Source organism: Salvelinus namaycush, chromosome 11 (genome assembly GCF_016432855.1).
Source record: "Salvelinus namaycush isolate Seneca chromosome 11, SaNama_1.0, whole genome shotgun sequence".
In the NCBI taxonomy this organism is placed as follows: Eukaryota; Metazoa; Chordata; class Actinopteri; order Salmoniformes; family Salmonidae; genus Salvelinus; species Salvelinus namaycush.
This window is the reverse complement of record NC_052317.1, coordinates 33,963,292-33,978,147: the sequence shown is the minus strand read 5'-3', so window position 1 is coordinate 33,978,147 and position 14,856 is coordinate 33,963,292. Positions and strand designations below refer to the sequence as shown.

The 14,856-nt window shown below is 38.5% G+C and overlaps 1 protein-coding gene across 4 annotated transcripts in view; it reads left to right on the top strand.

Moving 5' to 3' along the window:
* Window positions 1-14,856, top strand: part of LOC120056079 (complement C3-like) — a 55,320-nt gene that overhangs the window by 17,835 nt on the left and 22,629 nt on the right. For 3 of the 4 annotated variants that reach the window (XR_005477739.1, XR_005477738.1, XM_039004230.1), the window contains exons 5-18: window positions 126-217; window positions 1,803-1,888; window positions 2,006-2,093; window positions 4,499-4,610; window positions 5,979-6,102; window positions 6,618-6,733; window positions 8,805-9,158; window positions 9,253-9,450; window positions 12,817-12,978; window positions 13,063-13,189; window positions 13,391-13,465; window positions 13,551-13,745; window positions 13,884-13,998; window positions 14,400-14,488. Coding sequence is in view for 2 of the 4 variants with exons in the window: in XM_039004230.1 (XP_038860158.1) it covers window positions 126-217; window positions 1,803-1,888; window positions 2,006-2,093; window positions 4,499-4,610; window positions 5,979-6,102; window positions 6,618-6,733; window positions 8,805-9,158; window positions 9,253-9,450; window positions 12,817-12,978; window positions 13,063-13,189; window positions 13,391-13,465; window positions 13,551-13,745; window positions 13,884-13,998; window positions 14,400-14,488 (1,933 nt within the window). In the remaining 2 variants the exon portion in view is untranslated. The remainder of the gene's footprint in view (window positions 1-125; window positions 218-1,802; window positions 1,889-2,005; window positions 2,094-4,498; window positions 4,611-5,978; window positions 6,103-6,617; window positions 6,734-8,804; window positions 9,159-9,252; window positions 9,451-12,816; window positions 12,979-13,062; window positions 13,190-13,390; window positions 13,466-13,550; window positions 13,746-13,883; window positions 13,999-14,399; window positions 14,489-14,856) is intronic. The other variant, XM_039004231.1, reaches the window with a different exon arrangement.

The window sequence follows — 14,856 nt, the reverse complement described above, 5'->3', positions numbered from 1 at the left end:
AGATGGTAGTGGATGGTAGCCTACATATATATTGTTTACCGGATCAGCTGGTGTAAGAATAATTTCAAGGTGCTCCTTAAAATATTTTTGTAATGTTAATTATTTTATTTTCTGCTTTTCAACAGAGTGTTGATGGCACTATAATCTCGCAGACCAAAATGGGTCTGAGTGTCAATGGACTTTATGCCAACCAATTTTTGCTCCCAGATATAGTCAAGTAAGATGAATCACCTTGTGTGTGTGTGTGTGTGTGTGTGTGTGTGTGTGTGTGTGTGTGTGTGTGTGTGTGTGTGTGTGTGTGTGTGTGTGTGTGTGTGTGTGTGTGTGTGTGTGTGTGTGTGTGTGTGTGTGTGTGTGTGTGTGTGTGTGTGCGTGCGCGCAGGGGTATAAAGTACTTAAGTAAATATACTTGAAAGTACTCCTTAAGTAGTTTTTTGGGGTATCTGTACTATACTATTTATATTTTTGACAACATTTACTTTTACTCCACTACATTCCTTAAGAAGATAATGTATGTTTTACTAACATTTTCCCTGACGCCCAAAACGACTTGTTACTTTTCGAATGCTTAGCAGGACAGGAAAATGGTCCAATTCACACCTTTTCAAGGGAATACCCCTGGTCATCCCTACTGCCTCTGATCTGGCGGACTCACTAAACAACAAATTATTTGTTTGTAAATTATGTCTCAGTGTTGGAGTGTGCCCATGGCTATCCGTAAATATATAATTTTTTTTACAAATTCTGCCATCAGTTATTGAATCTTATGTTCATACAATGTTAAGTTTGCTGAAATTAAACGTAGTTGACAGTGAGAGGACGTTTCCTTTTTTGCTGAGTTTATTTTGCTGGGTGACTTTCACTTTTACTTGAGTCATTTGCTATTAAGCTAACTTGTGGAATTTTAAGATGGTCATACCAAAGATCATTTAGCTATTTGATTTTCAATTTTAAAACCCCTCAAGTTATTAAAAAAAAAATACATAAAAAAATTATTGTATGCAACATTGAATTTGGCATTACTGATATTAGCCAATAGAAACACATTGAATAACAGAATCACCACATGGAAAAACAGATAGTCCCCCTCAAAAAATCTAAAGGAAGTATGTTCTGAAGTGTCTTTCCTATATCTCAGAGATATAAGATCAGGAAACAAACAAAAAATGTTTTTCAAAATGTATTTATCCCCTTATTTTAGTGCCTAAAATATCTCCATTTATACTTCCATTCATTTTTAAACTGGTACCTGGACCTTCAGATTAGGCTTGTGGGCGTCCTAGTGCAAAATGGAGAACACCATCGTGTTCGTGAGAGTCTCAGCTTTCAATAGAGTGGTCATAGTAGGCAAAACCGTTTGTACGCTACAAATGTGTTTGTGAGAAAAAACGATTTTCGGGATGTCTTATGTTTTGACAAACACAGCTCTAGCTCTGCCACCTTTCACCCCAGATGTGGAAGGGCGATATTGGCGGATGAGATGGATTGAGACGCAGCCCATGCAACAAAAAAAACATCTCTCTCACTTAAACAGACAGATTTTCAGGGGGATTTTTTGTATTATGTTAATTCAATTTCCGCCGGGCGCGACCATTGTATGCCAATGGTTAAGGGTATCTTTACTTTTACTGAAGTATGACAATTGGGTCATTTTTCCACCAGTGTGTGTGTGTGTCTGCGCGCCCATGAATGTGGCAAAAAAGTGTTCCATTTATTTTGTTACTCCACATTGCAAATGTGAAATTAGAAGTGGAACATTATTTACAATGTGTAAATGATCTAATGTATTCTATTCCCTTCAGGGAGGAAGGAACGTGGACCCTGGAGGTGAAATTACAGAGTGAACCTGACAGGGTCTTTAACACCTCATTTGATGTGAAGAAACATGGTGAGACATCCATTCAAACACAACATTATAGATTATCGATCTAACAGCAGGATTTTTTTATTTCATTTTTTACTGTCCGCTGTCATTATGTCATTGTATTTTTTGTTGTTGTTATAGTGTTGCCAACATTTGAGGTCACATTGAAAACCAGGAAGCAGTATTTACATGTTCAGGACCAAGACTTTAAAGTGGATTTAGAAGCTAGGTGAGTTTGAAAAACAATATCCAGCCTGGGGTGCTTGATCTGATGCCCTCTGGGAAATGTATTTTATTTGACATTTAATTTAACAGATAGTGAGCGAAGATGACAATGGGGAGAGAGAGAGAGGTTGTGTCAAAGGGCAGTAAGCGAGATTTGAACCTATGCTAACACTGTAGACATGTCAGAGGCTAATATACAGTGCATTTGGAAAGTATTCAGACCCCTTGAATTTTTCCACATTTTGTTACGTTACAGCCTTATTCTAAAAATGTATTCAATTGTTTTTTTAGTCATCAATCTACATACAATAACCGATAATGACAAAGCAAAAACAGGTTTTTAGAAATGTTTGCAAATGTTTTTTTAATAAAAACTGAAATATCACATATTTCATATTCAGACCCTTTACTCAGTACATTGTTGAAGCATCTTTGGCAGCAATTACAGCCTCAAGTTTTCTTGGGTTTGACGCTACAAGCTTGGCACACCTGTATTTGGGGAGTTTCTCCCATCCTTCTCTGCAGATCCTCTCAAACTCTGTCAGGTTGGATGGGGAGCGTTGCTGCACAGCTCTTTTCACATCTCTCCAGAGATGTTCGATGTTCGGGCTCAAGTCTAGGCTCTGGCTGGGCCACTCAAGGACATTCAGAGACTTGTCCCGAAGCCACTCCTGCGTTGTCTTGGTTGTGTGCTTAGGGTCATTGTCCTGTTGGAAGGTGAACCTTCGCCCCAGTCTGAGGTCCTGAGTGCTCTGTAGCAGGTTTTCATCAAGGATCTCTCTGTACTTTGCTCCGTTCATCTTTCTCTCGACCCTGACTCGTCTCCCAGTACCTGCCGCAGAAAAACATCCCCACAGGATGATGCTGCCACCACCATGCTTCACCGTAGGGATGGTGCCAGCCTCCCTCCAGACGTGACGCTTGGCATTCAGACTAAATAGTTCAATCTTGGTTTCATTAGACCAGAGAATCTGGTTTCTCATGGTCTGGGAGTACATTAAGTGCCTTGGCAAACTCCAAGCGGGCTGTCGTGCCTTTTACTGAGGAGTGACTTTAGTCTGGCCACTCAAATTAGCAACAATAAAAAAAAAAAACTGTTTTCTCTTTGTCATCATGGAGTATTGTGTGTAGATTGATGAGGAAATGTTTATATTTAATCTATTTTAGAATAAGGCTTTAACGTAACTAAATGTGGAAAAGGTCAAGGGGTCTGAATACTTTACGAATGCACTGTACGTTTTATATTTAAATAATCTGGTCAACGGTCATTTCAATTCTTGATATTTACCCATTGATTTAAAAAATAATAATAAACTTGCCATGAGCTTAGCACACATTTCTTTCTCCATCATAACCCAAAGTAAGTATTTACAACAATATGCCATTGATAATATATTGAAATAAACATTGTTAATATTGAAGTATACATTATATGAAGCATTGGAATTGTATTGACTTTAATGAAATTCTATAATAAATAAAACATTGACATCCTATAGTATTTACTCTATTTCAATTTTAATTCAAGAAGTAAATCTCAATTGACCCTTCACTAAGCCCCGCCCCAGACTTTTGGGAAACTAATCGCAGTGCTCCAATGGATACCAACTCTTGTCTAGTCCGACACCTCGGACAAGCTTATGTTTAAATCGCATGAAAGCTAGTGAGGGCTATGGCAAGAATGGAGTTTCCTTCAAAAAAATAAATGTTTAAATTACTAAATAGTTGAACAGTACATGTTGTGGAAAATCTTGAGTCAAATATTTACACAGATACCGGAACTTGTGAATTCAATTTAGACTTTATTACACACGTAACAGAGCCGAGCCCTTCCATGGAAAAGATTAAATTCTCATATTACAGAGTCCTGCCTTTATAGTATTCTGTCTTTGCGTAACGTATACAGTCCCCTCCCTCTATATGAAAATAGCTTCCCTTGACCTTTCTCCACCATTATCTTTCTAACTTGTTTTCTCAAAATGTATGTTAGCTAAGTTAGCAATGCTATGAATACAACTCCCATCTGCTGTCAACATCCGGATACGATTAGAGAGCACTAGTTAGCTCCTAAGTTGTTATAGCTTTGACTGCATGCATGCTGACGGTGCAATTCAGTGGCTAGCCACACTACAAACATAATCTGACAAGGTTCCCGTGAATATATTGTAATGACAGTTCACCACAACATAAGCAAAAGTTTCCTGATTAGCAAGGGGTAGTCTGTGTTTAATTTCATTGTGTATTAGAAGCACAGTTTGTGATCATTGGGGAGGGCATTTCGCCAATGGTTGAATGGGGAATTGGGTTTCCCGGGAAAATGTTGTCTGAGGTTGCAACAGTAACTAAGGGCGGCGGAGCTTAGCGAAGATTCAATTCCATTTATAACACTGCTACACACTTGTTTCTCAGGTACTTCTCTGGAACGGAGGTTGTAGGCTATGCATATGTCATGTTTGGATATGTGTGCAAAAATGGCACGAAAATCCAGTTATCCACCTTACTACAAAGGCACCAATTACAAGTACGTTTTTCTTGAACTGTGCTTTACTGATGATGCCCTTACAGCAAAGTTATTATGATCACTGAAATGTTTCCACAAGGTATGTTATGTATTATTTGGCAGCATATTATTGATCAAGTAATTGTACGATCTCTCAGCAATTCAAACTCAAATTCAAAGCAGTGATTTAGGGCAGGATTTACAATGCCATGATAAAGTATTGCCCCCTTTCTGATTTTCTGTGTTGTTGCATAGTTTTGATACTGAATGTTTTCAGATCTTCAACCAAAACCTAATATTAGGTAAAGGGAACATGAGTTTACAAATAACACAAAAAAAGTATACTTATTTTATTTGTTTAATTAACAAAGTTATACAACACCCAATTTCCCTGTGTGAAAAAGTAATTGCCCCCCCTTACACTCAATAACTGGTTGTGCCACTTTAAGCTGCAATGACTCCAACCAAACGCTTCCTGTAGTTGTTGATCAGTCTCTCACATCGCTGTGGAGGAATTTTGGCCCACTCTTTCATGCAGAAATGCTTTAACTCAGTGACATTTGTGGGTTTTCAAGCATGAACTGTTCGTTGGAAGACATTTGGTGAAAACCAAACACTGCATTCCACAGTAAGAACCTCATACCAACGGACAAGCATGGTGGTGGAAGTGTCATGGTTTGGGGAGGGTTTTCTGCCTCAGGACCTGTACGACTTGCCTTAATAGAAGGAACCATGAATTCCGCTCTGTATCAGAGAATTCTGTGGGAGAATGTCAGGCCATCCGTCTGTGAGCTGAAGCGCAGCTGGGTCATGCAGCAAGACAATGATCCAGAACACACAATCAAGTCTACATGATAAAAAACAACAAATGTAAAGTTTTCGAATGGCCTAGTCAAAGTCCAGACCTAATCCCAATTTAGATGTGGCAGGATTTGAAACGAGCAGTTCATGATTGAAAACCTACAAATGTCGCTGAGTTACAGCAGTTCTGCATGCAAGAGTGGGCCAAAATTCCTCCACAGCGATGTGAGAGACTGATCAACAACTACAGGAAGCGTTAGGTTGGAGTCATTGCAGCTAAAGGTGGCGCAACCAGTTATTGAGTGTAAGGGGGGGAAATTACTTTTTCACACAGGGAAATTGGGTGTTGCATACCTTTGTTTATGAAATAAATTAAATAAGTATGTAATTGTTATGTTATTTGTTCACTCAGGTTTCCTTTATCTAATATTGGGTTTTGGTTGAAGATCTGATAACATTTAATATAAAAAATATGCAAAAGTAGAGAAAATTAGAAAGATGGCAAATACTTCTTCATGGCACTGTACCCTTAGAATACTGATTTGTAGATATTCTACATTTAACCATCTTTTTGATTTTGTCTCTCAGACAGGGACAACCACAGCCATACTGACAGTTGCCCAAATCATTGCTGCCGCTAAAGACGTTAATAGTATTGATGATATCCTTGAATGTTCTCTCTATGCAAGAGCTACTGTCTTCACTAGCTCAGGTGTGGTAATACCTATTGTGAATGCTATAGGGATTCATCCATTCATATCCATCAGACCAAGGTCAAATACTTATGCAAAATACTTCAAAATGCTAGAAAGTATTTGAGGTGTGCTTGAATTAGCTTTGTGTGTGCATTTTTGGAGCTACTCTATTGGTTCCATGGAAAACTAAATCAAGCACAGCTCAAGTATTATATAATCATTGTCATGTGTTCATAATCCCTTTATTACTGTTGCATGTTCAGTTTAATAGATTTTTTTTTTTAAACATGGAAACACTTATTAAGGCCGCATTGGTTGTCTTTGTTTTTGGACGATAGATAATTCAAAGAGCATCTTCAATCCAGCCTGTGATGGGCTGTTCTACTAGTGACTTTTACTAGTGACACCCATCTTTTTTTCTGTAAATATACATAAGAGCATTTGGAATGTGTATTTGACCCTAATATCCACAGATTATATTTGTTACATCCCATATAACACCTTGTTTTCTCCTGGTCCCTCTCTTTTCTAGGCAGTGACATTGTAACAGCAGAACTCACAGGCATCAAAGTGGTTACATCTCCTTACTCAATTCATTTTACCAAATCCTCCAAATTCTTCAAGCCAGGCCTACCATTTAATCTTCATGTAAGTTGCATACATCACAAGGGTAAACTTTTGTCTTTAGAAAGAAGCAGAATTATATCCTTACCAAGTCCTTAAATGTATATTGTATGTTAAATCTAAAAATAAAATAAAAATAAAAACAACACATTTACTTATTATATGTCTAGGAAACGCTTTACTTGACACCCAGCGTCATAACACGTTATGACACTGTCATAACCATGTCATAATATGTCATAACAGCCTACATGTGTAATTACCTGTTATAATATGGTCATAACACTGTCATTACATATTTAGACCTGTTGTGACATATATTGCGTTATTATATGGCTGGTTATGACACCTACATAAGAGTGTCAAAACTCACAAAACCTACCACACAAGTCAAAACATTCCGTTACACCATAGCCTACGTATCAACAGTATGTTTGTTATATATACTTTTTAGAAATTTACCATGTTAAATTTATTTATCCATTATTTTACCAGGTAAGTTGACTGAACATGTTCTCATTTGCAGCAAATTACCTGGGGAATAGTTACAGGGGAGAGGAGGGGGATGAATGAGCCAATTGTAAACTGGGGATTATTAGGTGACCGTGATGGTTTGAGGGCCAGATTGGTAATTTAGCAAGGACACCGGGGTTAACACCCCTACTCTTACAATAAGTGCCATGGGATCTTTAATGACCTCAGAGAGTCAGGACACCCGTTCAACGTCCCATCCGAAAGACGGCACCCTACACAGGGCAGTGTCCCCAATCACTGCCCTGGGGCATTGGGATATTTTTTTTAGACCAGAGGAAAGAGTGCCTCCTACTGGCCCTCCAACACCACTTCCAGCAGCATCTGGTGTCCCACCCAGGAACTGACCAGGACCAACCCTGCTTAGCTTCAGAAGCAAGCCAGCAGTGGTATGCAGGGTGGTATGCTGCTGGCGAATTATAATTGTAATTGTGCAAACATTGATGTCAGACATGCACCTACCCCAATTCTCTGCTGCTGAATACTGGGATGAATGCAGGAGCAGATTCCAGGAGCAGGACAAGAAACCCTCTTTCTGACTGATGACTGATATAGGGCATGTACGTGATAGGCCTATCTGGGTTATATGGTTATGATGGTCATAATGCTTCTTGACATTAACATAAAGTGTATTTTCTTAGTCCAAGTAAAGTGACACATGATGGTCATAATGCTTCATGACAGGGTCATGAAGTTATTTAAAATACAATGAAAAAAGCATGACTAATGAATTCATTACAACAAAAACTAAAGATTTAAAAGACAAACTTTCAAACAAAAGGGAACTAATTGGCAGGGGAAAAACTAATTTGAATAACTATGGGTTTTGAGACTCTTATGTAAGTGTCATAACCAGCCATAAAATAACACAATGTATGTCACAACAGGTGTAAATATATGGGTCATGACAGTGTTATGACATGGTTATGATCGTGTCACAACTTACACTGGGTGTCAAGTTAAGTGTTACCTATGTTTATTTCTCTTTCAAATATCAAGGAAGTATATTACTTTCGCTATAAAATTATGTTTTCATGCACTTTAATGTTGCTAAAACTTCACTCTGAAAAAGTTAACTTGGAGCATAGTTTTTCTATATTTAAACACATACTGTATACTTTCAGTATATTATTGAAGTATACCAAATTATTCTACAAATTAGACAGTGTGTGGAATTCTGAAAAACATGCATTTGCAAGATAATCGCTAAATAAGAGAAAGGAGGACACTTTTATTTGTTAGGTATTCTGTGTACGCATAAACGATATTATTCAAAATACTAAAAAGAATACATATGAACAAAAAATACACTAAAAGTAATCTATCTTAAGACATGAAGTACATATAAACCAAAAAAGTTCAAAAACACTTATTTAAATAACATTTCAAGCGCGTTTTATTTAAGCAAAATGATACATTAAAGTACAGTATACATTTTTTTAAATTAACTTCATTTACATAAGGGTAACTCAAACACATTAACACAAACGGTCATGCAACCTTTCTCACACTCATGCCCTCTCAACCCCTGTTAAACACACCCTCTCTCTTTCTCTCTCTCCAGGTGTACCTGACTGACACTTCTGGCTCTCCTGTAAAGGGCATTGAAATAGAGAGAGAGGGACAGAAATACTTCACAGACAGCCACGGAATAGCTGTCATCACCATTAACACTGTTCGCACAGACAAAAAAAAAAATGTCCAAGTGACAACAGCTGTCTCTGATTTACTTGATTCTAGTCACCAGGCACGAAAAGATATCACACTTTTAGCATACGAGACAAAGACAGTCAAAGAGTACATCCACCTTTCTGTGGACAAATCTGTTGTGAAGAAGGATGAGTCCCTCTACGTTGCCATTAACTTCCTTGGAGAAAATGGGGCCCAGGTTTTTCAACATGATTTCATTTCATACATGGTAAAACAACTGTAAATTAACTATGTTTTTCTTTATCGTTTTGCAATTCTATATTTTTGATTTTTATTACAGTCCGGTTTAAATGTTATATTAGGTGGTCAGCAAAGGGCGGATCATTGAAATGGGGAAGTGGAATTCAAAGGACAAAGCTCTCCTCAAAGAAACCTTGAAAGTAACTCCAGACATGCTCCCTTCCTTCCGCCTGGTGGCTTTCTACATTGTGCCATCGCAAGGTTATGACGTGGTGGCTGACTCACTGTGGGTGGACGTGGAGGACCAGTGCATGGGACAGGTAACTCTAAACTATAACTTTTTTAACAATATACAGTGAGCTCCAAAAGTATTGGGACGATGACATATTTTTGTTGTTTTGGAATTGAAATGATAGAATGACTGAGGTTAAAGTGCAGACTGTCAGCTTTAATTTGAGGGTATTTCCATCCATATCGGATTAACTGTTTAGAAATTACAGCCCTTTTTGTACATAGTCCCCTCCATTTTAGGGAACCAAAAGTATGTGTGCGTGTACAGTTAAGTCAGAAGTTTACATACACTTAGGTTGGAGTCATTAAAACTCGTTTTTCAACCACTCCACAAATTTCTTGTTAGCAAACTATAGTTTTGGCAAGTCGGTTAGGACATCTACTTTGTGCATGACACTAGTAATTTTTCCAACAATTGTTTACAGACAGATTATTTCACTTATAATTCACTGTATCGCAATTCCAGTGGGTCAGAAGTTTACATACACTAAGTTGACTGTGCCTTTAAACAGCTTGGAAAATTCCAAAAAATTATGTCATGGCTTTAGAAGCTTCTGATAGGCTAGTTGACATCATTTTAGTCAATTGGAGGTGTACCTGTGGATGTATTTCTAGGCCTACCTTCAAACTCAGTGCCTCTTTGCTTGACATCATGGGAAAATCCCAAGACCTCAGAAATAATTGTAGACCTCCACAAGTCTGATTCATCCTTGGGAGCAATTTCCAAACACCTGAAGGTACCACGTTCATCTGTACAAACAATAGTATGTAAGTATAAACACCATGGGACCACGTAGCCATCATACCTCTCAGGAAGGAGATGCATTCTGTCTCCTAGAGATGAACGTAGTTTGCTAACAAGAAATTTGTGGAGTGGTTGAAAAACGAGTTTTAATGACTCCAACCTAAGTGTATGTAAACTTCCGACTTCAACTGTATATTTATATATGTGTATATACAGTGGGGAGAACAAGTATTTGATACACTGACAATTTTGCAGGTTTTCCTACTTACAAAGCATGTAGAGGGCTGTAATTTTTATCATAGGTACACTTCAACTGTGAGAGAAGGAATCTAAAACAAAAATCCAGAAAATCACATTGTATGATTTTTAATTAATTAATTTGCATTTTATTGCATGACATAAGTATTTGATACATCAGAAAAGCAGAACTGAATATTTGGTACAGAAACCTTAGTTTGCAATTACAGAGATCATACGTTTCCTGTAGTTCTTGACCAGGTTTGCACACACTGCAGCAGGGATTTTGGCCCACTCCTCCATACAGACCTTCTCCAGATCCTTCAGGTTTCGGGGCTGTCGCTGGGCAATACGGACTTTCGGCTCCCTCCAAAGATTTTCTATTGGGTTCAGGTCTGGAGACTGGCTAGGCCACTCCAGGACCTTGAGATGCTTCTTACGGAGCCACTCCTTAGTTGCCCTGGCTGTGTGTTTCGGGTCGTTGTCATGCTGGAAGACCCAGCCACGACCCATCTTCAATGCTCTTACTGAGGGAAGGAGGTTGTTGGTCAAGATCTCGCGATACATGGCCCCATCCATCCTCCCTTCAATACGGTGCAGTCGTCCTGTCCCCTTTGCAGAAAAGCATCCCCAAAGAATGATGTTTCCACCTCCATGCTTCACGGTTGGGATGGTGTTCTTGGGGTTGTACTCATCCTTCTATTCCTCCAAACACGGCGAGTGGAGTTTAGAGCAAAAAGCTCTATTTTTGTCTCATCAGACCACATGACCTTCTCCCATTCCTCCTCTGGATCATCCAGATGGTCATTGGCAAACTTCAGACGGGCCTGGACATGCGCTGGCTTGAGCAGGGGGACCTTGCGTGCGCTGCAGGATTTTAATCCATGACGGCGTAGTGTGTTACTAATGGTTTTCTTTGAGACTGTGGTCCCAGCTCTCTTCAGGTCATTGACCAGGTCCTGCCGTGTAGTTCTGGGCTGATCCCTCACATTCCTCATGATCATTGATGCCCCACGAGGTGAGATCTTGCATGGAGCCCCAGACCGAGGGTGATTGACCGTCATCTTGAACTTCTTCCATTTTCTAATAATTGTGCCAACAGTTGTTGCCTTCTCACCAAGCTGCTTGGCTATTGTCCTGTAGCCCATCCCAGCCTTGTACAGGTCTACAATTTATCCCTGATGTCCTTATACAGCTCTCTGGTCTTGGCCATTGTGGAGAGGTTGGAGTCTGTTTGATTGAGTGTGTGGACAGGTGTCTTTTATACAGGTAACGAGTTCAAACAGGTGCAGTTAATACAGGTAATGAGTGGAGAACAGGAGGGCTTCTTAAAGAAAAACTAACAGGTCTGTGAGAGCCGGAATTCTTACTGGTTGGTAGGTGATCAAATACTTATGTCATGCAATAAAATGCAAATTAATTACTTAAAAATCATACAATGTGATTTTCTGGATTTTTGTTTTAGATTCCGTCTCTCACAGTTGAAGTGTACCTATGATAAAAATGACAGACCTCTACATGCTTTGTAAGTAGGAAAACCTGCAAAATCGGCAGTGTATCAAATACTTGTTCTCCCCACTGTATACATGTGTATTAAAGTAGTAAAAAGTTAAGTATTTGGTCCCATATTCATAGCAAGCAATGACTACATCAAGACTGTGACTCTACAAATGTGTTGGATGCATTTCCTGTATGTTTTGGTTGTGTTTCAGATTATTTTGTGCCATATAGAAATTAATGGTAAATAATGAATTGTTTCATTTTGGAGTCACTTTTATTGTAAATAAGAATAGAATATGTTTCTAAACACGTCTACATTAATGTGGATGCTGCCATGATTACGGATAATCCTGTAGGAATCATGAATAATGATGAGTGAGAAAGTAAATTAATATCGTACCCCCCCAAAAAGCTAACCTCCCCTGTTATTTTAATGGTGAGAGGTTAGCATGTCTTGGGGGTAGGATATTTGTGCGTCTAGCTTTCTCACTCATCATTATTCACGAAACATTCAGAACTATCCGTAATCATGGTAGCATTCACATTAATGTAGAAGTGTTTTGAAATATTTATATTATATTCTTATTTACATTATAAGTGACTCCAAAATGACACAATACATTGTTTTCCATTCATTTCTATGGGGGAACTATGTACAAAAAGTGCTGTAATTTCTAAATAGTTTACCCGAAATTGATTAAAAAAATACCCTCAAATTATAGCCGACAATCTGCACTTTAACCTCATAGCCATTAACCATTTCACATCCAAAGTGCTGGAGTACAGAGCCAAAACAACAACAAAATTGTCACTGTCCCAATACTTTTGGAGTGTAGTGTACATTCAATATGTCACATCACATTTTTTTGTTCTCATTAATGTTCTTTGCATCTGTCCATGTTCTGATTTTTAGCTAAAACTATCCATAAAGAAATCTAATAAACGTCTAGACTTCCGCCCAAGAGAAGAGTTCTCTCTGAACGTGGAGGGAGACCCAGGTGCCAAGGTTGGGCTGGTGGTGGTTGACAAGGCTGCTTACATGCTGAGTAAAAAGGGCAATCTCACGCAGGCCAAGGTGACTCACTGAAATCTTGTTACATTTTAATATTCTGCTGCTTGAACCATTTTGACACCCCCCTTCTATCTCACTTTATTTCAGATCTGGGATGAAGTAGAGAGGAGTGACAAAGGGTGCACAAGGGGAGGGGGGCGAAACAACATGGCCATTTTCTCAGATGCTGGCCTCCTGTTTGAATCCAATCAAGAAAAAACAGCACCTAGACAACGTAGGAGCAATCTGCATTATATTATAGTATTACTACATTCCAGATAAGCATACGCTTGTTGAGATGCACTGATCACTGCAGCATTTGAATTACTAAGCTACCGGACAAATACTGGAGTTGATTTTCTCTTGGTTTCTTCAATTATGTTAGTTAAGATTAGACCCTTTTATCAGCTTCAATTGCTTTTCAATCATCTCTTAGGATTCAGTTGTGACACAGAGGTACCTAAAAGGAGGCGAGAGGCAAAGTCTTTACAGGATGCCAAAAATGAGCTAGGTGAGTAAGGGCTGATGTAATAGATAATAAATAGAATGAGGGTGAATTATCCGATATAGCTGCGTTATGTTATCTACTTCCCAAGCGATACAGTGTGAAAAGGATGTGAATAGGTGCTGTCATGATGGCATGATGGACTTTCCCTTGGACTACTCATGTGAGAAGCGCTCGCACTACATCACAGAAGGGCCGAAGTGTGTGGAGGCCTTTCTACGCTGCTGTCAAGGAATCCAGAAAGATAAGATACGCTTCACCACCCCAGAACTGATCCTCGCTCGCAGTAAAAGCATTTTTTCTCTCTTTTTTCAGTCTGTCTTTGTCTGACATTTCATAGGCAAATCAATAGATTGTGTAAATATAAATGTCTATCGAGTTCTCTCACTCTCTTTCTCTTCTTTAATCTTGTTTAATTTTTCTGAAGCAAATGAAGATTTCTTTGATGAGGATGAGGAGGACATTATTATCCGCTCTAAATTTGATGTCAGCTGGATGTGGACCACCATACTGCTGAGTGATAAAGAAACGGATGCTGGGTAAAGACAACATTTCATTTAACAGACAGTAAAACATGATTGTTCCTCATGTGTTACTGATTATGTCAAATTGATGGATTAATCAGGTATGGCTTTCAGAATTTGGGAACCAGGTAGGTATCTCACATACTCGAGATCTGACCAACCAAAGATAAGATATTCAAAGGGCTTTCAAATGTAAGCGACGCCCCAGTTCAATGCAATTGCAAGCAAATGTTCTGTTTTCTATTAGACCTACAGCATGATGCATTGTATTCTAATGATGTGGAGGAAGTAGTAGTTTAGATACTTTTAATAATATAATAATAATTTCCCACTGGTTCTGCTAAAGCAATCCCTCACATGTTAAATGCATCCAGCAGATAGAAATGTATATCATTCACTCTCGCTCCCTTATTCAGTATTGTCACACATGAAAAGACTAACATGGTTCTTCAAGACTCCATCACACAGTGGATGGTCCTCGGTATCAGTACCTCTGAAACAAAAGGTGAGTGGCTCCAAGTACCATCTCAATTTCTAGCATGATGGTACAGTAAACATTTCAGATGGAGACAATGTTTTTTCAATGGGAGTCATCCATTATTGATGAATGACAACCGAGATGATGTCCAACAAAAAATCCACAATATATCTGCCTTTAAAGGGTCAATCTGGTTATGCTACATCCATTTTTGTACTTGGTAAAAAACATATGTATGAAAATCCACTACATTTCTACATGCATTTTTACTTATCTTATTTATTATTCATTAGCCTAAAAATCAATGGTATACCTATTTCTAACAATAAAGTAAAATATCATCTCAAGGTTTTGATTTAAAATTGTTATTTAGTCACAGCATAAAATAAATGAAA